Source organism: Hyaena hyaena, unplaced genomic scaffold (assembly GCF_003009895.1).
Source record: "Hyaena hyaena isolate Hyena2069 unplaced genomic scaffold, ASM300989v1 scaffold_90, whole genome shotgun sequence".
NCBI classification, from domain to species: domain Eukaryota; kingdom Metazoa; phylum Chordata; class Mammalia; order Carnivora; family Hyaenidae; genus Hyaena; species Hyaena hyaena.
The window spans coordinates 1,377,591-1,402,854 of NW_024080722.1; the positions used below are offsets into that span (position 1 = coordinate 1,377,591).

The 25,264-nt window shown below is 40.7% G+C and overlaps 2 protein-coding genes across 3 annotated transcripts in view; one reads left to right on the forward strand and one right to left on the reverse strand.

Moving 5' to 3' along the window:
* Positions 1-1,806: 1,806 nt before the first annotated feature.
* B3GALT9 (beta-1,3-galactosyltransferase 9) lies at positions 1,807-4,165 on the reverse strand. Its single transcript, XM_039234664.1, has 2 exons — positions 4,160-4,165; positions 1,807-2,910 (listed from the first exon to the last, which is right to left on the reverse strand). The coding sequence occupies exons 1-2, from the start codon at positions 4,163-4,165 to the stop codon at positions 1,807-1,809; spliced, it is 1,110 nt and encodes a 369-aa protein (XP_039090595.1).
* A 2,697-nt stretch (positions 4,166-6,862) lies between these two features.
* The window catches only part of FBXW2 (F-box and WD repeat domain containing 2), a 29,962-nt gene continuing 11,560 nt past the window's right edge, over positions 6,863-25,264 (forward strand). The window contains exons 1-6 of one of the 2 annotated variants that reach the window (XM_039234630.1): positions 6,863-6,969; positions 7,072-7,180; positions 11,681-12,190; positions 20,496-20,690; positions 22,773-22,906; positions 25,168-25,254. In XM_039234630.1, the coding sequence (XP_039090561.1) occupies positions 11,701-12,190; positions 20,496-20,690; positions 22,773-22,906; positions 25,168-25,254 (906 nt within the window). In that variant the 5' untranslated portion in view covers positions 6,863-6,969; positions 7,072-7,180; positions 11,681-11,700. Of the gene's footprint in view, positions 6,970-7,071; positions 7,181-7,217; positions 7,461-11,680; positions 12,191-20,495; positions 20,691-22,772; positions 22,907-25,167; positions 25,255-25,264 lie in introns of those variants that run through there. The other variant, XM_039234631.1, reaches the window with a different exon arrangement.

The window sequence follows — 25,264 nt, forward strand, 5'->3', positions numbered from 1 at the left end:
ATTTGAACCTAAGCTGCTTAACTCAGAACAAATGTTTTTAAATGCTACCTATTCCTCTTATTGGACATTTTCGGTGGGCCAAATCCGATGCTAGGTGCTTGACATATCTCATTTAGGTCATAAGTCCTACGAGGCTGATTCTGTACATTACCTGAGGCTCAGTATATTTTAGTAATATATCCAGAAATATTATCTAATAAGTGTCATGGCAAGGATTTTCAAAGTGTATTACTTTGGAAATATCTAAAATCCCTAGGACCCCAGAATGGGAACATTGATCTATTGCCTAGTTATTACACAAGAGAAGTCACAAAGTGTGTTGTGAGTTGAATTGTGTCCCCAAAGAAGTTAATGTTGAAATCCTAACCCCTGATTCTTATAAATGTGACCTTATTTTGAAATAGTTTTGCTGATGTAATCAAGTTAGGATGGGGTCATTTGGGTCCTGATCCAATGACTGATGTCCTTAGAAGAACAGGAAAATTTGGACACAGCACAGAGAAGAGATTCTATAAAGTCACAGGCACACGGGAGAAGGCCACGTGTGAAAACAGGCAGAGATTAAAGTGATCTGTCTGCAAGCCAAAGAATGCTAAGCAAGGTTGCCAACCACCAGAAGGTAGAAAAGACAAGGGAGGATTCTCCCTCATAGGCTTCAGGGAGAGCAGGGTCCTGCCATCACCTGATTTCGGACATCTAGTCTAAAACTACAACAGATAGGGATGCCTGGGGTGGCTCAGGTCATAATCTCACCACTTGTGAGTTCGAATCCCGCGTCAGGCCTGGAGCTTGCTTCAGATTCTGTGTCTCCCTCTCTCTCTGCCCCTCCTCTACTCTGTCTCTGTCTCTCTCTCAAAAATAAATACATATTTTAAAATTTTTAATTAAAAAAACTAGAATAAATAAATTTCTGGGTTTTTTAAAAATTTTTTATAGTTTATTTTTGAGACAGAGAGAGGCAGAGCATGAGCGGGGGAGGGCAGAGAGAGAGGGAGATAGAATCTGAAACAGGCTCCAGGTTCCGAGCTGCCAGCACAGAACCCAACGTGGGGCTTGAACCCACAAACAGTGAGATCATGACCTGAGCCAAAGTCGGACGCTCAACCGACTGAGCCACCCAGGCGCCCCTAAATTTCTGTTGTTTTAAGTCACCGAGTTTGTGGTACTTTTTACAGAATTTCTAGGAAACTAATGCAGAGGATGCACATTAGCAGGGAATGGGAGTGTGTAGCATCCCATCTGTAAAGCACTGACTAATTAGGACTTGATGAAAATTGCTTTACAAAGAGTTAGTGATACAAGTCTTCAGTATGGTTTAAGTTAACATATACTATGTGGTTCATACGTTTAAATTAAATGTAATTCTGCTACCCAATTACTAAAATGCTTCCTGCTTACATACAAGATGACGATTTTGTTCAACAAATCTCTTAGTGTTTGCCTTTAATTCTGAGCATTCTCAAAAATCAGTTGCCATTGCTATTGCTGGATCATGACAGTTCCACAGAATATGATTTTTATAAATTCATTAACTGTAAAGAAGACAAGACTTTGGGTTATAGTTAAATTATAATGTTCTCCCTTTTTTGGATAGAAAGTTTTATTTTGAAAAGAATGCTATCTCAAATTATTTCATAAAATGAAATCTCAATATGATGTACATCAGAGCATTAATAACATTTTGCAACTCGCTGAGAGAAACTACAAAAAACACATGGAAGGAGGAATGCTTTCTATAACAAGGCATAAGTTAATTTAAAAAGAACAAATATATAAGAAAAAGCCCAAAAAATAAATAAATAAAACCTAATCACCCAAATACATGCCATTGTTTTTTATGGTACCCATGTGAAAACGTTTAAGGGTGTCAAAGTATGTCAGAAGTTTGCAGGAAATGAGCCCGTAGTAAGTCTCAAACAAGGTACATTCTTTCCCACTGCTAATTTCCTTCCATGCCAGGGGCATTTCAACATCTGTAGGTTCTGAGGATGTAAAAATGAACTTATAGCAACATCTGTTGTATCTGATGTGCCTTTTCCCAGAAAATCTTGAACTGTGGATGGGTATAAGACCAATAGACTTTGCACAAATTCCTACAAACACATCAGCAGGAACCATAATGGGTACTTCTTTGAAAACCACATACATCATCCGAGCCACATCTTGGGACATAATAAAGGCCTCGCCACTACAGTAATCGGGGTAGTACTTTTCTGGGTACTCACTAAAAGGGACAAATTCTTGACTATTAGGATCCCTGTTGGGTGTATCTTGATGGATAACTCTTCCTACATAGATATCCTCCAGGTGTTCTTTCAGATTGAGAAGATAGTCTACCAAACTTGGTACATTGACAAACATCTCTTCATCAACCTTAAGAATGAACAGGGCATTGGGGCAGAAAGTCACAGCCCACTGTGTCATCGTGATGATCTTCAGGGTTTGGTTCTCAGCACTGTCCAAGAAGATTCCTTGAATTATATCATTGTTCTTATGGGACTCTTTGTCTATTTCTTGCTGGGTAGTTACCAAAATGGGCATTCCCAAAGCAAACACTGTGAGAATGTGGTGTCCTTGGACACTGGTCACATTACCCCAGGTTTTCCTGATGAGATCCCGCCTTGTTACATTTCCTGGGCTACTGAAGATAAGAGAGAGTAAAAATATATTCTTCCCTCTACACAGCGCTGACTGGCTCAGGACATAATACCTGGAAAGATTACTTCTTAGGGGCTCCATGTTCAATTTTCTTGCCTTCTCCTTAATTTCAAGAACTTTCATATCTACATATGGCAAAGCATGCAGAAAGTATTCTTCCACAAAATCAGCTCCAAAAAGCAAGGCATGAAATAGGATAACATTAAATAGAATAAAACACCACTGGTGAGTCCGAAGTCTGCAGAATGTCACCTAAAGAAGAAGAAAACACATGTTCATTCAAGCTTCATCTTCATTCTTGTTTTTGCCCCCACTGAATGCTTTCCATACTACTTACAGCTACTTAGTACTACTTAGAACTACACTATTTTAAGTGTTTCTGATTTGTTTTTGTTATCTATCTCTCCAACTAGATCATGGTCTCCTGGACAGCTGGCAGAGAAGAGACAGCTCTCTCTTCTCAGTGCTGCAGAGTTCAGTATGTGGCAGTAAGTAGACACTGAATGTTAGTTGATTGTTTTCTTGCTTGTTTGGATGAAAGCCTACTTACTATATGCAAGGCACTGTGTTGGACATTGGAGAAGCAAAGAAGAATCAGGCATAGACACATGGATATAAATTTAACAAGTAGCATTATTGTGCTAAAAGCCTACAGGAAAATATATATGTTTTTATCTGGAAGTAAAGCATTTGGATCAATTTCTTCTCTAATTACAAAGGTCAAGGGATATTTTTCCATGAAGTAGTTGCTTTTGTTGGCCAGCGAACAATGGCTACTATCAAACATTTACATCCTTCTAGTATGACTTTCCAATTTAATCTGATACTGAATTCTGACGTCTGTTTAAACGATATCCCCTAATCCATCTGACACATCTGTCAATATGGGCAAATTCCTGCTAACTGCATAGCACCCCTTCAGAGATCTAGGATGGCTCTGTGCCAAGCTTACTCCACGTCATCAAAGAAGATGGAAATTTTCCATCTGGAAGGGCATATAGAGTACCACAATATTATCCAGAGCAAGGAAACATTAAAGGAACTAAATTTCTATTGGAGCTTTGATTGACAAAGCCTCCCATAATAATAGTTACCTCTTACTGAGTACTTGCAATGTGTCAGGCACTGTGCTAAGCACTTTAAATGACTTAATTCACTTAGTCTTGGTAATATCCCTTTCATATAGGTTATTTCCAAAATTAAGGTGAACATCCAAGCTTAGTAACTTGCTGAAGATCATCTCAGTGGGTAAAGGCATGGGGTAGGGTCATAATTTGAACTCAAGTCTGGGAGATTCCAAAGCTTAACCACTGAGAATCCTGACCCCATCTTTTCATTTTTTATATCTACTGAATAGGAAAAAAAAATCCCTGCAATTATAATCTGAATCCCATTCCATTCCATTTTCTCAATGCTGATGATGTGCACATATAAGAAACTTCAACTTTCTCAAAGCCTATTTTAATAGATATCAAATGCTTCAAAGATTTAAGAAACTTACCTGCATGTTGTCTGTGAACAGTTTCAGGACTTTGGAAATTACTAAATCCAGATGCCAAAATTATGTCCACATGTAGCTCAGCATCATTCCAGTCTACCAGCAATTGAAGTAAAGTACTTTGTGCCTGAGACTTTAAGGATAACATTTCTTCCTAATCAACTTGAGCTTTTGTCCCAGAATACCTGCTGGCAGGATAGGGAAGCAAGTGCTGATTATGTTACAGCAGAGAGTGAATCCAGAACAAACAACAGAGAACACAAACCTTTTCAAATGCTTCCAACCTTGTGTACATTTTGAAACGGACCCGTTGCTGGTAGGCTGAATTCCTGGTGAAGGGTGTGTGGGGATTGAAAGAGCAGTTCACCTACATCACCTCTCATACATCATCACACAAGGAGAAATGTCATACAGTATGTTTTGGAGTGCTCCCAAGAAACTAAACAATTGGAATAGTTCTCGCTCCCTCGTATATGCACGTGCAAGGCATGTACTAAACATCAAGGAATACTCGTCATCCCTAATGGATGCATTTTTTTTCCACCCCAAAGAAACATCATCTGAGAGGTTTGGTTTATGTCTCATTGGGAAGGATTTTGAATTCCTAGTATAGGCTATGCAAGAACTTTACTAAATCAATGATATGTCACCCCAACTACCTATCCCAGCATTTTTTTATCTCAAAATAAAAAACAACACTTGGTCCATTTTAGCCAGAACTGAAGGAACTAAGCATTTGTTGTTTGCCATTTTCCTGGGGCATGAATGTGTAGGAGTTATTCCAAACACTGTTTCTACCAGCAAGTTTAAGAAAAGAAACAACATTCAGCATATTTGCATGTTCCTGTCACATCAGAAGTTGTATTGAACAGTTGTATTGAGCGTTCTGTTTTCAGGCAGGGCTGAACCATCTTTGTCTTTTCACATGTTGATGTTCCTGCCTGCCACTCACAGCATTTTTTTGTAATTGTTTGGCTAGGAAAAATTTCAATGTTTGCTCAACCATGTGTCACGCAATCTTGGAGATTTTTACAAAGTGGGAAAATCTAACCTAAAAAAATCATATGAAAGGAAATTTTTATACATTCTAAGTTTAACAACTAAACACAAATCCTATTTTGCAAATTTTCATTTCTTAGAGCTATAAATTTTGCTCCCAGATCTCCTCTTGGCTTCAACTTAGACAATTTGATTTCTTTGTTCATGAGAAGGTCTAACAACATTGCCTCTGGGGCAGCTCTATCTGGAATTTTCAGTTTGTTTCATCAAACTCCTACCACATTGGGGTTGAGACTGTTTGCTGCCAATAGATGGGGTGCCTAGTTTTCTTAATTACCTTGGTACTGGCTTGCCTTTCATACAGTTTATCCGATCTGCATACCTATGTCTTCCTACAATTTCTTATAATGTTGTCATCAGTCACTGTTTGGCTTAGAAGTCTACAGAGGCTTTCTGTGGCCTACAGAATCAAATTTGCTTTCTTGAAGCCTGACTTCCAAGACACCATACTTGGCTTCTACCTCACATAATTAAATTTTTATTTCCCGTGTTTCAAGTGCACTAGATGGACTCAGGATGGTTGGCGCCTTGGCCATTCTCTACCACTCACTGGATATGTGACTGTCTTATTATCTACCATTAGCTACATGTGGCTATTTATATTTAAATTAATTAAAATTATATTTCCTCAGTCACATTAGGCATTTTCAAGTGTTCGGTAGTCATAAGAGGCTAGTGGCTTTCTTATTAGACAATGCAAATAGAGGACATAATTGCTGAAAGTCCTTTTGTAAGGTGCTAGTATAAGATACCAGGGCTTGCAGTTTATGACCCTTTAAGGAGAGACAAGGAGTATTTATGCTCCTGAAGGGAGCCTGGGTTGAAATCCTAGGATAGCTGGTTACTATGACCTTAGGCAGGATGCTTAACCCTCCTTTGACCCGAGTTTCCTCATCTCTAAAAACAGAGCTAATAATAGTTACTAACGTCGGGCTACTGTGGGAATTGAAGGCGGTAACACAGTGATCAGGAGAGCGCCTGGCACATAGGAAGCACATAATTTTTTTTCTTTGATGCTTAAAGATACATGCGTCATCTTTCAGTCCTCAAAAAGATCACAAGAGGAAGTACTATAACTGCTATGCAGAAGAGGAAAATAAATCCAGAGAGGGTAAGTAAGTAGGCCAGAGGCATAGCCGGAGCGTAAGACTGGGATTTGAACCTAGATCACCTGACTCTGTTCTTTCGCTTACCAATCCCCTTAACTTGCCTTATTTTTCTCATTAGCACTTGCTAAGACTCAAACCATGCCTTGCTTAGTTGTTTATTTGCCGGCCTCCCCCGCTAGGTTAGGAGTCCCAGGCGGTCGGGTATTTTTGTACTTTTTACTCACTAACCCTATCTCCTAGGACAGTTTGGGACATATATGATAGGTAGCTCAATGGGTTGTTTCACTTTGGACATGTCTCTGAAATTTTCCTGCCTCTCCTCTGTAAAGTGAGGATAAGAAAATGCACCACACAGTTAGTGCAAGGTCAGATCGGATGAAGGACATAAAGGCGCGGGACAAATTCCGACAATCAGCACGGAAAACAGCGGAGGACTAAGCGCCACAGGTCTGAGCCATAGTGCGCATGCTCCAGCTCCCTCGGCGCTCTCCTCCGCCCGCCCGCTTCCCCCTCGAGGCCGGGGCCGGAAGTGCACCCGCGTCCGCCGGGCGCCGCGGGCGGAGGGACGCGCGGAGATGACGCAGGCAGCACCGGAAGCCGCTCCCCTGTGAGGTTGCAGACCCCGAGCGGCGGCCGCTGGTCCGGGTCTGTATGTGAGGCGGGGCCGGGCCGGGGAGGGGGTTCACGGGCGCCCGCGCCTCTGCTGACCAGCGGCGCGTCGGGCCGTTTGTCTTTCTCTCCCTGCAGGCGCCATGGCTGCGGAGCGGACCCGGCCGCTGCGAGGCTCTGGCGGCCCGAGCGCGCCTAGTCGGTGCGAGCCCGGCGCGAGGTCCCGGGCCCCGGGGCGCTCGCTCAGGTCAGTGCTGCGCGGAACGCGACTCTGGGAGCAGGGGACCTGGGAGCGACGAACGGGCTGAAGGGATCTGGAGTTGATTTTAGAGATGGGGAAAATTGAGTCTCGGAGTTACTGCCTCTTAGTTCTCAGCTTCCTTAGCCGCGAAATGAGTTCACAATGATGTCCCAGGGCTGCCATGACTTTGAAAGATGATGAAGTGTGCAGAGGTGGTTTATGAAGTACAGAGCGCTGTGTGACTGTGAGGGACTGCGCCCTGGTTGTGGGTATGCCATGGAAACAGGTGTGTATGCGGGTGGTGGGGGGCGCTTGATCTTCAAATAACCGCGTTCATGCTCAGTAATAATAGTAACTGGCGTTTCTTGGAGGCTTACCGCGCGTAGGGTACTGTGCTAAATGCTTGACGTGCGTTATCCGGTTTAATCCTCACGGAAACCCTTGCAAGGATTGCTGTTCCGTGGTTGCATTTTACAGGCGAAAGGCTGGACTTGACATAGGTGAAGTGATTTCCCCCAGGGTCACTCAGCAACAAGTGGCGTCGCAGAGCCTGTGTTTGATAAAGACTTTGTATTCTTTCAGAGCTGTTTTTATTCGTCTTAAAACGAAAGGCGGGTTTTAAAGAAATAGTGAGTGCCTTCACATGGTTGTAAATTAAAAGAAGGGCTCCTCTTGCGTATTCCTCAGCTCTCCAGTTTTCTCTGGAGGCAGCCAGTGTTACCAGCTTCTTGAATGTTCCAGAGATCTCTTAGGCGTGTGTAAGTTTATAAATCTAGATACACGTTTTCAAAACCTCTGCACTGTAACGGCTGATTATGCTTGATAAGAAACTAGGGACAGCAGATGTCTTGTTTTCATTCTTAAACTAGGCCAGGTCCTGGTGGAAGAGAGGAACACGTATGTGTGATGTTTTATCCAGAATCTCTGAGAAGACCTGGGGGTATAGGTTTGGTTTTGTTTGTGATGGTGGGGGGCTGGGGGCTGGGTAAGGTGTTGAGCTGCTACTTCCCGTGGGACCCTGGGAAAGTCACTCCACTTCTTGGGCCATAAATTTCCTCATTTATTAGTTAAGGGCAGTAGTACTGATACTTTCCGTGAACAAATATGAGAGTTGCCAGAGGGAACATAGGGAGTTAATGGTAGAACCAGAGACCAAACCCTGGCCTCCCGGCTTCCAATTTAGGAGTCTTCATCACACCCACTTCAGAGCTTTGTGATTGTTAATATTGAGGGCAGAAGGGCAAGCTTAATGTTTAATCTGAAGTGGGGGGGGGGGGGAAGACAGCATGGAGTGTGGGTAGAGACAAAAATGCACCTAGCAGGGAATTCTAGCCTCAAGTCAATAACTGCCCTTAATTATAAAATCAAGCCCCAGTAAGTTTGAGCCCTTGAGTTTTTCTTCCAAGTATTTTAAGCCAATTTAAGGGAAAGTTTATGATAAGGATCATAGGGTTGAAAGGGTTGTTAGGAGTCCCGTCTTTTCCAGCCTTGGGGCTGCTATAAGCTTTCCTGGCAGGTATTCATTGTAATAAAACTAACAAAAGCACCATCCCTGCCCAGTTTTGGGGTTTCACAACCCTCAAAGTGAGTGATAGCTTCCATTTTACAGATAGAACTGCCGTTTAGAAGTTGGTCACAGATGCCCGTGATTGCACAGGAAGTGGCTACATCACTGAAAAGACTCCACTGACTTCGAAGCATTTTCATCTGCCTCATTCTGCCTCTGTTTCTAACTGTCCTTGACTTTCCCAGTAACGGGAAGCTCACCATTCTGGAGGCAGCCCCTACATTATTGGAAAGCGCCTGATGATTTAAAAGTTCCTCCTAAGGGGGATGGAGTGGCTCAGCCAGCAACGTGTCTGACTCTTGATCTCAAGTGTAGGTCTTAATCTCAGGGTTGTGAGTTCAAGCCTCTCCTTAGGCTCTGCGCTGGGCGTGAAGCCTACTTAAAATAAAATAAGATAAAGTAAAGTAAAATAAAATCTCCTCCTCATGTTTAATTGAAATCCCGCTTCCTGAAGTTTTGCCTTGGGGGCTTGTGCTGCCCTTACGTGATATTCCTAGAGGCTCCCTAAAAGAGTTCATTTTAGACCTGTGACCTTAAGAAAGTTACCTCCGAAGTCCGTTGTTTTTGGTTGTTGTTGTTGTTTTAATTAGAAAATTAAAGACTGGTATTTTTTTAATAGTGCAGAGTTGAGGAAAAATTCTTATTTTGGGTTAAGAGAATATATGAATCTCAGAAACAGCTGGGTTTTTTAAAGGTGCTCGCTGGAAAGTGTGTCCCATAATCTTCTTTGGCGTCATGACTCCATTAATTTGGCATGCTGTAAGATGTGTCTTAGTTTTTTTTAATGGTGGGAACCTGATAATGTTTTCATGGGTATTATAAATTTGCCGTGCGGTCATTTAAATAAGAGTTCAGCTTACATAGTGCAAACGTTTCTATGGTGGATGTGTGGCTGTTCACGTGTGTGTGGGTGTAGGTGTGATAGAGGAAGCCCCCCAGGCTTTTTCACTGTAGAAAATGATTTCCTGGGCACATGTTTTGGTGTGCGGTTTTAATTGGCCAGTATTAATTACTTAGCTATTGTGACATTTTATAAGTGTCCACAGAAATGAGTTGTTTTGCCTTGCTGTGATTTTTTTTTTCAAGTAAAAAATTTCTGGAAATGTTACAGATAGAAGGTTGTTTGGATTCAGAAGGAGGAGGCATGTTAACTTGTGTTGTTGATTAAACTTTTGGTGAACTGATTATTTTTTGGCTGACAGGTAAACCCTTAAACTAATTAATTCTGCTGAGCCCAAACCCTGAGGATTCCAGATTACTTTGAAGTCCATTCACTGTTCCAAAAACCACAATTATTAGATAGTAGATGATGTGATTGGAAAGTTTGGTTGCTTTTACTGTTTTTTTTGTTTTGTTTTGTTTTTTGTCCGATAACATTCTTGCCAAATTTGATACTGGGAAATTAGTGAAAAGGACTTTTATTGACCTTACATGAACCAAGTTGGAAGATGAGACCTGGCTTTTGATGTAGACCTCATCTAGGTGACATATAGGAAGAAATTTATTTTCCTCTTCCACATTAATTTGGATATTACTTTTTAAAATTAACATGGCAATCCGGTGGGAAACTAAGTGATCATATTAGAAGGAAAGATTTGTTTTTTAATTACGGAAATGTTTAAATAGCATGTAGTTAAGAGAATAAAAAACCTCCATGTATCCATCATCCATCACTAACATGTATCAACATATAGCCAAATGGGAAAGATGATTTTTACTGATTTGCTGTATTTTTTCCCTTTTTTGTTTCCCTTTTTGTTAGTTTATTCCCTGTTCTTAAAAGTGGGTTGACACCTTGACACAATATGTAATGCTGTATACTTGTAAAGGTTTCTTTTTGTTCCAGTTAGTCCTGGAGCAATGTGTCATTCTTTTAAAGGATGGTGGTATAATCAAATAGGTACAGTGCCCCCAGATTTTATGACCGGGTTGTGATTCTCCTGGTTGTAGCTGTGGTCAGAGAGAGACAGTTCAGTGTGGTTGAAAGAGTACTGATGGAGAGAGCACTAACTTCCAGGCTCTTCTGATGCTCTTTTAAAAGCTCTGTTGACTGTAGGCAAATTACTTACCTTCTCTGAGTGGTAACTTCCTCCTCTACAAAGTAGAGATGATGCTACCTGGGTGTTTTGGAAGCATTAGGATTACTTACTTGTGCAAGCTTCCTTGACCCTCTTTGCTCTCTGGGACACATGGTTAAGAGTTGTCACCAGATCATATGAGGCTTATAAAAATGATGTAAGGCTACATAAGGCCTTTGGTAATTCTTGTCCTAACAGGCCATGGCATAAAGGAGGTAGAAGAACCAGAATACCTGAGCCACATAACATATTACATCTGCCTGTTTTTCTGCCCCAGGCCTTTTTTGCCTGAACATTTATTGAAAAGCCAGTAGTCAGTTCTGTGATTTTGGTAACAGGTCAGGCTGTGCCTAGCATGGTAACTAATGTCTCCGGTTACTGCTCAAGAGACTTGCCTTCTGATTGCCACTGCCTTCTAGTTGTCACATGCTGGTGCTTAGTTTTGTGATTTTAGTGCCTAAATAGAGTGTATTAAGGAAATAGTGTTATGATGGTTTTGATGGGGGAGGGGAGAGAAGTGTATAGAATAAACTATTTTTTTTATAACGAATGCTCTGTAAATCTTTTATTGTGAAGATGCATGTAGCATGTGCTAGACTTCAAAAGGAGCAAGTCACAACAACATAAATATCACTGATTTATATTTCAGAGATCATGATTCAGTAAAGTATGTTTTCTTAGATATATTTTCTTTTGTATGCATGGAAGATTTTCAAATACAGTGTATTAACTGTAAGTTTGTAATGTAACTAAACATAAAGTTGTAATGCCAAGTTTTTTTACACTAATTTTTATTTGTTAGCAGTCTTGCTTGAACGGTCTTTTTGAACAGAACTAATACAATATTTTGATGTGCCACAGGTAAATTTTTCCATAACCTTATGGAGAGAAAGGACTTTGAGACATGGCTTGATAACATTTCTGTTACATTTCTTTCTCTGACGGACTTGCAGAAAAATGAAACTCTGGATCACCTGATTAGTCTGAGTGGGGCAGTCCAGCTCAGGCATCTCTCCAATAACCTGGAGACTCTCCTCAAGCGGGACTTCCTCAAACTCCTTCCCCTGGAGCTCAGTTTTTATTTGTTAAAATGGCTCGATCCTCAGACTTTACTCACATGCTGCCTCGTCTCTAAACAGTGGAATAAGGTGATAAGTGCCTGTACAGAGGTGTGGCAGACTGCGTGTAAAAATTTGGGCTGGCAGATAGATGATTCTGTTCAGGACGCTTTGCACTGGAAGAAGGTTTATTTGAAGGCTATTTTGAGAATGAAGCAACTGGAGGACCATGAAGCCTTTGAGACCTCGTCATTAATCGGACACAGTGCCAGAGTGTATGCACTTTACTACAAAGATGGACTTCTCTGTACAGGTAAGAGATTCTGGAGCTGTTTTGTTGTGGTTGTGCGTTTCGTAGGGTATAACCTTAGAAACAGAACAGACTATTCCTTAGGCTTGAGGATGGCAAGTGTTAATTATATGAGGTATCTGTAGTGGCATTTCCCCCTCCCTCCATCCCTGAGTAGTTTTACATCTCTTTATCCTCTTTCCCTCTAGGAGACAAATCATTTTTATAGAATTTTATGAGAAGAAGACTCCAGACCTTTCCTTTCCTTTCCCCTTCCCCTTCCCCTTTCCCTTCTCCTTCTCCTTCCCTCCCCTCCCCTCCCCTCCCCTTCCCTTCCCTTTTTCCTTTTTCCTTTTTCCTTTTTAAGTAGGCTCCGTGCCCAGCATGGAGCTCAATGCAAGGCTTGAACTCACAACCCCGAGACCAAGACATGGGCTGAGATCAAGAGTCAGACACTTGGAGCGCCTGGGTGGCTCAGTCAGTTAAGCATCAGATGTCAGCTCAGGTCATGATGTCGCAGTTCCATGAGTTTGAGCCCGGCTTCGGGCTCTGTGCTGACAGCTCAGAGCCTGGAGCCTGCTTCGGGATTCTGTGTCTCCCCCTTTTTCTGCCCCTCCCCAAGCTCATGCTCTGTCTCTCTTTGTCTCTCAGTAATAAAATAAGTGTAAAAAAGAATAAATAAACATTAAAACATTAAAAAAAAAAAGAGTCAGACACTTAACCAGCTGAGCCACCCAGACGCCCCCAGACATTCTTTAAATGTGATGTGAATCAGAAAGCTGTAACTAATTTTTCCAGTGCTTTTTCCTTCCATGTATAGTTTTCCATGTTGGTTAAACTTTTTTTTTCTATCAGCAATGATTTTTGAGGAAAACCCGTGGAAAAGATGATGTCTAGACTTAGCAAATAGTTAGATCATCTTGGAAAAATTTTACTTAACCTCTCTATGTTTGTTTCCTTATCTGTAAAATATGGGAAGGGAGGCATTTCTTTCTTGCTGAAATTCCTGTGGTCCTAAGAAGAATTAGAAGTTAAGAGTTTGGGCATGGAAACAAAGACAGTTGGATATTTTAGTCCTAAGCAGTTAAGGAACAATGTAACAAATATAATCTTTAAAATTTGGAATTTTGTGATTCTTCTAATTATAATGGCTTATGTTTCTACATCTAATCAGTGCACAATGTTTTAGCCAATGCATTTTGACAGGCATTGTAAATAATTCTTAGGCAATGTCTAGAATGATTTCAGGCAGTCTTATCAATGATCCTGTTGCCTTTTCACTTCCATTGTATGTAATATTTAGGGATCCTTGGTGTTCTTTTTTCATCCAGGATAATTTCTAATAAACATTTGAGTATTACTAAAGTACATAGTTGCCTTTAAAAATCTTTTTTTTTTTTAGTTTATTTATTGTTAGAGAGAGAGAGAAAACAAGCAGGGGAGGGACAGAAAGAGAGAGAGACAAAATCGGAAACAAGCTCTGCACTATCAGTACAGAGCCCAATGCGGGGCTCAAACTCACGAACTATGAGATCATGACCTGAGTCAAAATCAAGAGTCGGATGCTTAAACCACTGAGCCATCCAGGCGCCCCTATAGTTGCTTTTTTTAGTAGCATATTCTGTTCCCTTGAGTAAATATATCATTACTATGTAGCCAATTCAATATTAGTGCATATTCAGGTTGTTTCTATGAATTCAGAATATTTCTATGAAATACTTATGAAAATTTTTGTTTGCTTTTTCTCCCCCTTGAATTATTTATTTGGGGCAAAACCCTAATAAATAGGGTAAAGTAGAATTACAGATCCAGAAATATAAATGATTTTAAAGCTTCTCTTACTGTCCTTTCCAGAGAGATTGAATTGGTGCCATGGCTACAGCAAAGTTTTAAATAACCTGCTTCTCCCTCAGAGTTCTGCCAGTTCTAACATTCTTAGATGTATGGTGTCTCAAGGATTTACATTTTCTCATATGCTGATGTGTTTTTCTGAAATGCTGGACACTTTGCCAGTTTTTTAAAATAAACATTAAATTTAAGGCATTTCTTGGTTTTGTTTATCATCCTAAAGTTACTCCATGCTTAACATTATTCCCTGTCCTATAAGCCCGATTATTGGAACAGTATCATCTATTTTATATTTGATGTGCTTTCCCAATTGGGGTGGTGGCTTTTCTGTGTCCTTTTCGCCTAATGATCAGTGGCAGGTAGTTTTAAAGGCTAAGATGCAGTGTTGCCTTTGAGCTTTGTCCTCATTCACACTTAGCCAAATACTGTCAGTTGCCTCATTTACAGAACCACATCTAGCTTTTTTAAAAAAAAAAAAAATTCTCATCAAACTTTACTTTTGAAATGCAGTAAAACTTCAGTTAACTTGGAGCAGAAGTGAATGGACACATTCACTGAATTCTTTAACTACCTGGAAGGTTAATATCTGCAATAACTGTGGACCCAACCCTGCATTTTAAGGTTATTCTCTAGGTGGGTCTATATTTTGTATTTTTTATTCTGATTAAAGTCATCATTTGTGTATTGAAAATTAAGCTCTGTCTATTGAAAATGATCCAAAAGCATAAATTTTTCTAATAGCTGCATCCCTGGGACTATAACTAATGAGAGAAGTATTTGTTATGGAATTATACATACCTTTGTTTCATGCTGTTACCAGAGAGGTGTGTATCCTTCTGCTGAGTTCTGAAATGGTAAGAAAGGAACTTGTTTTGCCTTGTGCTGCTCAGTAGATATTTAGAAAATACTATGTGAAAGACAATGTGAGGGCATATATGGATGAATTAGAATAATTCTTTGCTCAGAAAATAAACACACTGGAGTCAGGAAGGAAACCTGATTAAGTAAAAGTCTCCCTGTAGACTATGCTAACGAGAGAACACTTGCCCTTCTAGACAGGTAGTTGTGGCTCCACGGTAGTGAATTAGTGCCATGTGGGATTTAGGCTCACGGTGGTCAGGTCTGATTTTAAGAGAAGTCCCAAATCTAGATTTTTGTGTGCAATATTCTGATTTTTTTTTTTTTAGTCTACTGATTTTTAAGTATTCACATTTTTTAAATGTTGTGGTTGGGTCATATTTAACCTGTGCATTTGGCTTATAGTTGAATAAGAAGAACAACAGCTATAAAAGAGATGTGGTCAAATGAAATAGTTGAATTGTATGAGGAAAAAATTCAGTTGTTCAGAGGAAGGAGTGGTGTCTTCCATTTGCAAAATTGAGCAGTGTTTATATTGGATCTTGGAGAATGGGTAGATTTTAGAGGAGAATAAGCGCTTTCCCGTAGGAAGATCAGCATTAGCAAAGGTATTGAAAGGGCTAAGCATGGAGCATGTAAGAGGAAAAGAAAAATTCTTTTTATCTGAACTCAGGATATAATTAAGGACTCCATAAAAGATTCTTAGACTATAAGCTGAAGAATTGGCTTGAGCTGCATTGTAAAAACCTTAAATATTGGGAATATGAGTTTGGACAGCTTTCTTTTTTTTTTTTTTTTTTTAAATGTTTTATTTATTTCCAGGAGAGAGAGACAGCGTGAGCAGGGGAGGTCAGAGAGAGAGGGAGTCACAGACTGAAACAGGCTCCAGGCTCTGTGCTGACTCCCAGCTCAGAGCCTGACGCGGGGCTCGAACCCACGAACCGCGAGATCATGACCTAAGCGAAAGTCGGACGCTTAACCGACTAAGCCACCCAGGCGCCCCTGGACAGCTTTCTTTAAGCAATAAGAAAAAACCTTGAAAAATTTCTGAGCAGAAAAAGGGCCAGGACCAGAGCATTCTGCTCCAGGTAGACCAGTGTTTCTTATTTCTTTCAGACCCCAGGTCCTCTTTTTGAAACATATTTTACGATGTTCTCTTACCTTGAAGTGAAATTCATAGCAATAACTTAACCTGTACGTACACATATTTCAAAAAAAAAAATCAATATAAAACCTAAACTCTGATCCAGAGGAGAAATAAGAAGATGGTAATTTAAAATAATGCAAATTAAATGTGTTGTGTTCAAGCACAGCTGTGCTAGAAGATGGTAGAGTAATCAGATATTTTTACCTGTGTGTATACTGTCGTCATGAACATGGCAGTTATAAATAGCACAGTGTTGTATTTGTACCATCAGTGATGTGGTCTCAAGTGGTGAAAAGCCCCCAACAAAGCAAAGTACATTTTTCCTCAGTCTACCTGGTAGTTACACTCACAGAAAATTCAGAATAAACTCTGTGCTTTGTAAAACAGGTCCAAGACTCAGACAACGAAAAATAAGCTTTTCACTTATAAATATCAGGCAATCAGGCAGAGCCTTTAAGAGGTCATGCAGAATACAAGACAGTTAGTTTTGTGCACTGTCCCAAACACTGCAGGATGTCTGGCATTTCTGGTCTTTGCCCAGTGAGGCTAGTAATGACCTCTGCCCCCTCCCCCCCCGAAATCATTGTGACACTTGAAACCATCCCTACAAATTTCTAAAATCTTCCCATCTTCCCTTGGAGGATGATAGTACTTATATGGAGACCCTCTGACATAGACAAACTAGAATTTCTAAATTAAAGTATTAACATGTTGCATTTTAGGTAAAAGTAGATAGATCTTGATTTAGGATAGTAAGCATAGAGGTTTTTTCTTTTTTCCTTAAGGTTTATTTATTTATTGAAAAATTTTTTAATTAAACAACTTTTTTCATGTTTACTTTTGAGAGAGACTGAGCATGAGCGGGGAAGGAGCACAGAGAGAAGGAGACACAGAATCTGAAGCAGGCTCCAGGCTCTGAGTTGTCAGCACAGAGCCTGATGAGGGGATTGAACTCAGGAACTGCAAGATCATGACCTGAGCTGAAGTCGGACATTCAACTGACTGAGCCACCCAGGCACCCCACGGTTTATTTATTTTTGAGAGAGAGGGAGTGTGCCCACAAGTGGGTCAGGGTCAGAGAGAAAGGGAGGCAGAGGATCTGAAGCAGTCTTTGTGCTGACAGCAGAGAGCCTGAAGCAGGACTTGAACTCCTAAACTACAAGATCATGACCTGAGCTGAAGTCAGATGCTTAACCCATTGAGCCACCCTGGCGCCTGAAGGGTAGAGATTCTTTTAAAGGAGCAGTTACATGGAAGAGCAGCCGTTGAAATGGAATTAACAAAATTTAGCGATGGATTGAGTATGTGGCGAGGAAAGGGGCAGTTTCAAAAAATGGCTGAGATTTCTGGCTGGAATTCCTGGAAAGGTAGTACTACTGGTAAGAAGAATAGGAAATGAAGGAATAAATTTGAGAGGGTGGAGGGAGTTCAATTTGGAATGAAAATTTTTCTTTATATTTTCTAAAGTTAATTTAGTTTTGAGAGACTACAAGCGATGGGGCTCAGAGAGAGGGAGACAGGGAATTCCAAGCAGGCTCCGCACTGTCAATGCAGAGCGTGATGTGAGGCTCAAACTCAGGAACCGCGAGTGAGATCATGACCTGAGCTGAAATTGAGTCAGATGCTTAACTGACTGAGCCACCCAGGTTCTCCTGGGATGAACTTTATTTATTTATTTATTTTTGTTCTAATGTCATTTTTAATCTGCCTTGAAATTTCTTAAAATGTAACATAATAAATTGTGTTGTATGGCATTTTAGTGCTTTGTGTGCATTCAGTCTTTTTTTTTTTTTTTTTTTTTACAAATAGTTTATTGTCAAATTCCTGGGATGAACTTTAATGCAGTTGGATATGAGTGGAGATTCCCACAGGGGTCTGGAAATGCAGCATCAGAGCTTTGGGAAGTAGCTTAGGGCGAGAGCAAAAGGCTGAGGAGTTAGTGACACTACAGCGATGGCTATGATAGTGACATTTTAAAAGGAGACGGAGAGGAAAAAGAATAGAGCCTAGGATGGGCCCTTGAAGAACATAGAGAGGGAAGAGGTAAAGAAGCACAATGGTGATGAAGAGTTTCAAGAAGGACAAGGAAAATTACCCGTGTTAAAGAGGCACCGGCCAGTTTGTTCAGTTGGTCATTAGAGTCAAATGCCTCCAAGAGGCAGTCGAGAGCTGAGATCTGATGCTACCAGTTAAATATTTAAGCTTTGCTTGATACGATAGTTTATTCCATTTGAGTTACAGCTCAGTTTTCTGCTTATCTTTGTTATATACCCACCCCTGGAATTTTTTTATATCAAAGTATTGTTTTCATCCTCTTCTGAATTGAAAGGGCTTTTTTTTTTTTCTTTCATATAATGAAAAACAGTCTACATTTATTTACTCCCCTTTCGTCTTTAGGCTGCATCGCTGATGACCTCCTTGAAAACACGGTGGACTTCTCACTGCAGCACACAGGAATTCATAGGAAAGGGTGAAATAAAACTAAAAAGGAGTAGAGAATAATGGATCCTAAAGGCTTAGCGGTTAAGAGTAGACTTGTACCACTAGAAAATGGAACTGAAATCAACTTACTGTTCTCTGATGCTTCACTAGGGGGTAAAACTGAGTGGCCCAATATTTTCCTCTATAAATTTATTTAAAAATTAGGATAATCTCTCCCTTTTTTTTTTTTTAAATCAAATTGTGGTACAATATACACTAGCTTGAGGAGCCAATCATGCCATTTCCTAAGGCATATTTAAGAAACACCTAGATTTATCATTTTAACCATTTTTTAAATGTACAGTTCAGATTATCTAGACACATTGTCCAATATAGTAGCCACTGGCCCCATAAGACTTTGAGCTCTTGAGATGTGGCTAGTCCAGACAGAGGTGTGAAATGGGAAATCCTCAGTAGGTTTCAGACTCAGAATGTAAAATATTTCACTAATAATCTTTTTGATATATTGAGCTAATGAAATTTGTATTAAATTGTTTTTACTTTTTAAAGTAAACAATAGAAAATTTTTAATTACGTATGTAAGTTACATCCGTGGTTTGTATTATGTTTCTATTAGAGTGCTATTCTACATCATTGGCTTTCAAAATATTTCTGATGCATGAGAATCACTTGGCAAACTTTTAAAATGATCAGGCTCCACGTCACAGTTTCTAAATAAGAATCTCTGAAGCTAGGGCCCTGCATGGGTGTTTTGATGAACCTCCCCAGGTAATCCTTTTTTTCCTTCCAAAGATTTTATTTTTAAGTAATCTCTATCCCCATGTGGGGCTTGAACCTACAGCCCTGAGTTCAAGAGTCACCCACTTTACCAGTAGAGCCAACCCAGTGCTCCTCCCCAGATGATTCTCGTGTCTCATATGACCATTGAGAACCACTAACCAATTCCTACTCCTTATTTTATAGAGAAGAAAGTGAGTCTCTAAATAATGGAGTGACAACAGATACAGTCTTCATTTTAGTGTGTTCTCCTAGGGTTTGTTCAAGTTGAAATTCATGCTCTACCTCTTTCATAAGTGGTAACTAGTTTTCCATTGTCTGGAACAGTGGCTTTTTACCAATCCTTAAAGGCAGAATTGTGGCCAACTTGACTTAGTCATTTCATCCTTTCCAAAACCAGTTATTTGGTGCTTTCCTGCATAGTGTGTCCTTGTCATAGTTGACTGTATTTGTTGTGTCCTCAAAATGTCTTTGTCAATTCTTACTACTTTTTTATTATAAAGGTAAATTGTGAGAGTGATTGAGTCATTATGCCTTTAAACATAATTAAAGCTAATCCTGAATTACAATGATTGGTATATTTTCATCAGACACAGAAATAAAACCTACTTTTTTGTACAGAATTTTAAGGGGCTTACAAGCTCAGTGTTGAGTTGTGAATGCCTGGGGATGATTTATCCATGGTTTTCTTAGAAGTTGCTCTGCACATTTCACGATGGCTCAAAGAATTAGCAGTCAGCCTTTGCAGAAGTTAACCTGTGATCTGAGTGATCTGAGGCTTATCTTTGACTACCCATAGAGTAAAACTTGTTCCAGCAGGCAGCTTAACTGTTCAGCATTCTTTATTTGTTCGGGGTGTTAGGTCATAGATAGGTATGCAAATGTATACATGTAGTCATAGGTGATATCCTTCATTTCAAGCTCAAATCAGAAAGTTCATGATGGTCAAAGATTGTGAAATTTTACAAGTAGAAGCGCCAATGGATGCTTTAGTCTGGCACTCCTCTATGGGCTGGAAAGTTAGGGGAAATAGACTAAACCAAAAGCTTGCATTCTGGCCCCGTGCTGTTAACGCCATTTCGGTGACCCTGAATGAGTTGCATTACCCTCTCCGTGCTTTGCTTTTCTCAGCTGTGAAGTGGGAATGCTTAGAGGAGGGGACTGTGAGGTTCTGCTTGAAGAATACCTTGGTTTGGGGATTGATTTTCCTTCCTTAGTGTTTGTTTTCTTACTAACTTCCCTGTTTTTCTCTTGAAGGGTCAGATGACTTGTCTGCAAAACTGTGGGATGTGAGCACAGGACAGTGTGTTTATGGCATCCAGACCCACACTTGTGCAGCAGTGAAATTTGATGAGCAGAAGCTTGTGACAGGCTCCTTTGACAACACTGTGGCCTGCTGGGAATGGAGTTCCGGAGCCAGGACCCAGCACTTCCGGGGGCACACAGGGGCGGGTGGGTTGCCTTTTTCAGGGGTTTCTACAGTTCATTCCGTAAAACCAGGAGCCAAGAATATGACCCCTTTTTTGTTTAATTTTTGTTTTTTAACTTAATTAAAATTAACTACCTTTCCCTCCTCTGTTTTTCAATAACAGCAGTTAATCCCTTTATTTAAGGTACCCTTATTTGGATTTTTTCCCTGACTTTTGCTTTCCCTTGGCCCATTTCGAAACTCTCCTTTGTACCCTCATGCTGGGAGGAGGCAGTTCTCTGTACCTATTTCACTTATACCCTGTTGAACAATCAGTCCATTTTACTTTTAACAGCGTCCATACTTCCAAATTGAGTAAGTGCTACACTTGTAAATTCAGTCTACTTTATTCGCCGAATCAGGGCTCACCATCCTTTGGAGTGATGGTGGTTCTCAGATTGTGTGATCGACACATTTTTACATTGACTTGGAGTTTGGTTGCCAATTGATTAAAACAAACCAGTGCCTGGAGGGAAGATGAAGGAAACAGATACCCGAATGTTTCCTAATGTGTAGTGGCCTGGTGTGCAGAAACTGGTCATTTGAATATAGCCTCGAGACCGGAGCTTCCAGCTCTATTTATCTTGGAGTTTGTGCAGAGATCATGTTGGGCTGTTTCCCAGCCTCTGGTGCAGCAGCCCCTTCGTCCTTCCCCCGTTACCCACTGCGCTAGCCCTGGAGAGTCACAGTCTATGCTCTCAAGCATCACATTTTATGAGCAGTCTGCTTGGACTCCCTGAACAGCATTCCCGGTAACCTGTATCTTGTCCTCACACTCCTCATACAAATAAGTGTGGGAGTCTGCTTCTTCACCGGCGGTGCTGCCGGCAGGCAGGGCTCCTGCCTGTCTTGTTCTTCCTTACGTCCCCAGTTCTTTGCATTGTGTCTGGTGCTGAGTAATCCTTCAAAGTGAACCTAGCTGCTTTACTGCTGAAAACCACTTTTTCCCCATTTTGTTGGTCATCTTACACATTTTCCTCAGTCTGCTTATTTGTTACCACTTGTTTATTATAGAAATTAATATTGGAAGATCTGTGATTTAGCATGGAACTTACTAAATTGAGTATACTGTTTGATAGTGTCAACATGTACATTGACTTCCAGGTGATCAACCTCAAGAGCCTTGCTCTAAAAAATTTCATTACTGTTCCCTGCACATTGCTGTGGCTTTTCCATAACTCCCTGCCTTTGCTGTTCCCTCTACCTGCAATATTCTTCTTTTCTTGATAAACTCTACTCATCCTTCAGGGCCCATCTCCAATACCGCCTCTTCCCTGAAGTCTTCCCTGATATCCCTGGGCAGAGTTAGTCATTCTCCTTGGTGTTTCCCTAGCAAGAGGTAAACGTTTAATTTTTTTGGACTTCCTCCTTCACCCCTCCCTTAGACTGAGTTCCTTAAGGAAAAGCCCTTCATCTCTGGTTCCCCAGTTCATTTAGAGTTTGGCAGGCATTTAAAAACAAATGTTTTGAGTCCTTGCTCTACTCAGGCACTGTTTTAGGTGCTGGGGGTACACAGGGTATACCTGTGAAGAAATTTAAACAGTTTGAGAGAATGGTTTAGTCTGACCTTTGAGATACTTGTGTGTGTTTTGTTTTTCTCACTACACTGGCTTTTCTTGATTAGGGTATTGTTTTCTTGATTATGGGTATGATTCTTGACATCGAGTCTCCTGCAACGAATAGTACACATCTAAGTAAGGCCACTTCTGTTCCTGTTTTCCCTGCATAAGCTGGATTGGTTTTGTGTCGTATCAGGCAGGCGGTCCTGAGTGGAAGGAAATGCCATTACCTCCAGTACTGGTTTTACCTCTCACTTTAAAGCTAGCACAAGTATAAAAGATTGCGCTACTCCAGGGACCTTCCATCCTTAGAATAATAAGCTATAATAATAAGAATTTTGAACTGGATATATTTTTTATAAAATTCTTAACTGAGTAGCACTGTTCTTATAGTAACTGTGGTTGAGAAACTATACAGTTGAGCAGCTAGGGAGAATGAACGTTATTGAACTCTATTATAAAAGACCCTCAGGGGCATGTTTTAACTTCGTGTGTTATATATGCTAGTGTTTAGCGTTGACTACAATGATGAACTGGATATCTTGGTGAGTGGCTCCGCAGACTTCACTGTGAAAGTATGGGCTTTATCTGCTGGGACATGCCTGAACACACTCACTGGGCACACGGAATGGGTCACCAAGGTAAGAAGAAATCTCCTTGTCATGAGACTGTGAAGGGGTGAAGGAGCTGGGGTTGGGGTAGAGGATGCTAGGTGCTGCCTTGTAAGTGGTAGGGAAGCCGTGAGGCGGAGCAGATGCACCCACAAAGCATGATGGCCTTCGACAGTGACCAACCAGTGGAAGACACTCAGTAAATAGTTTAACAAATGAATGACTTATGACATGGAAAAATACTGACAATATATATGGTGGGTATAGGGACCAAATAAAACAGGCCACAATAGACCTACTGTAGAGTGTAGTAACAGTTTCTGAAAAAACATGTTTATGCACCGAAATGTTAAAGGTGGTTATTTGGAATTATGGGTGCTTTTTTCCCTTTAGGATAAGATTATTTCTTTTTTAATCAGAAAAGCAATTTTCATTAAAAAAATAATAACTGCAAGGAGTGGAATGAAGAAAAACTGTATAAAGTCCTTAAAAGAATATTGTGGGGTTTTCTCGTTTTCAAAAAAAAGACGGCTCTGAGGATCAAATGCAGTATTAATCATGGAAATGTCGTGCAGAAACACTTCTCCAGAGCTTACCGAGCATTTCTGTGTGGGGTGGAGAGCACAGGAGTGAGCACAGCAGACCCAGGCTTGATACGGACATTAGCCCAGTAGCCCAGTAAGAGAAAGAGTTACTAAATAGTAATTTCACAAATAAATACATAATTACAAATTGTGTTAAGTGCTCTGAAGGAAAAAGTGCAGTGTTCTGTGAGAAAGACTAGAAGGTATCTAATTAAGTTCATTCAGGGGAGAGCTTTTCGAGAAGGGACAAAACAGGAAGAAATTGGAGGTAGCTGCATACAGGGTAGTGGAGTGTGTCAGTGTGCGCAGGGTATGCCCAGGCCCTGGGGCAGGAGAGAACCCAGACTGTTTGATGACGTGAAGGCCACTGGAGCTGTGCTGGGGGTGGTGTGGAGAGGGGGCCATTGTGTGTGCCAACCACGTTAAGGATTGTGGATGTCTTACACATAGTGAGAAGCAGTTGGCTGTTCTGAGCAAGGAGAAAATAACCACTGATGAACAGTGGATTAGGGTCGGGCTCAGTGGACATAATGGGGTCAGTTAGACATTTGCAATAATCTAAGCAAAAGATACCTGTGGCTTGGATCCAGGTGGCTCAGAAAGAGAAGAGCACACATGGAGGCTGTGCCTGTAAGGTACAGCCAACTGAATGTACCGACTCCTGGGGAACAAAGAAAAAGAATCTGATGTCCAGTGGGTTTCAGATCGGGTGGGTGAATGTGTTTTCCTGAAATAGGTGGAGCTGGGGAGGGAGAGTAGTTTGTTAGAAGGTCAATAACATCACTGAACTGTACACTTAAAATGGTTGAGATAGTACATTTTATGTTCCATATCTTTTACCACAGTTCTGTATTGGACACAGTGAATATTTCAATGGAAAAATTACATAAGACAGTTTGGTGTTGTGTTAAAAACACTGGAGGTGGGGCCAGGATGCTGACTGTGTTGTTATAGACAAGTCCCTCCTCCCTTCAGGGCCTGACACGGGACAAACCAGCATGGTTTCTGCAGTTAGTAGGTCTGTCCGTTTCATTTGAGTCTGCGACCCGGGCTTCAGGACAACCAAGCCTGGCCACCTCCTCACTTTGTGCTGACTTATTACCAAAATAACTGGCACCTAAGTGTTTACAGACTATGCCAAGTGCTGATGGATGGCTCGCTCTTATCTCATTCTCCTCCTCATTTAATCGTTCTATTTCATTTTCATTGCAATTCTGACATCTAATAAATGCCTCATCCCCTGTTTTTAAAGATGAGAAACAAAGGTGCCAGATGGTTTTGTCCAAGGTTGCAGAGTCAGTATATGGCAGATTCTGATCCTAGGTCCAGTGCTTTTTCCCGTACAGTGCACATGCTCATGAAAACAGACCATTCGTAACTACTTCTAGGTCTACGGGCAGTTTTCTTTCCTGTTCTCACACTTTCTATGAGGTCATCTTTTACAACTTTTTAAAATCATTCCAAATGTTTGCTTCTAGACTAAAGCAGAAATTAAATGCTGCCATCATTAGACGATTTTAGATCCTGCTAACAATATAGAGAATCTGGCTGTACTAACTAGAAGCTAACTTGGTCATAGAGTTACAACATAGCTACTCTAGCGTACCATCTCATTTCGGGCTCTTTTTCATATTTTAATATTTAAAAAAGTAATCCAGAAATAGTTTAAAAAGGAACTTTCTGTAACATGAATGTTTATGTTTCTAGGTGGTTTTACAAAAGTGTAAAGTCAAGTCTCTTTTGCACAGCCCTGGAGACTACATACTCTTAAGTGCGGACAAATATGAGATCAAGGTAGGTTTTT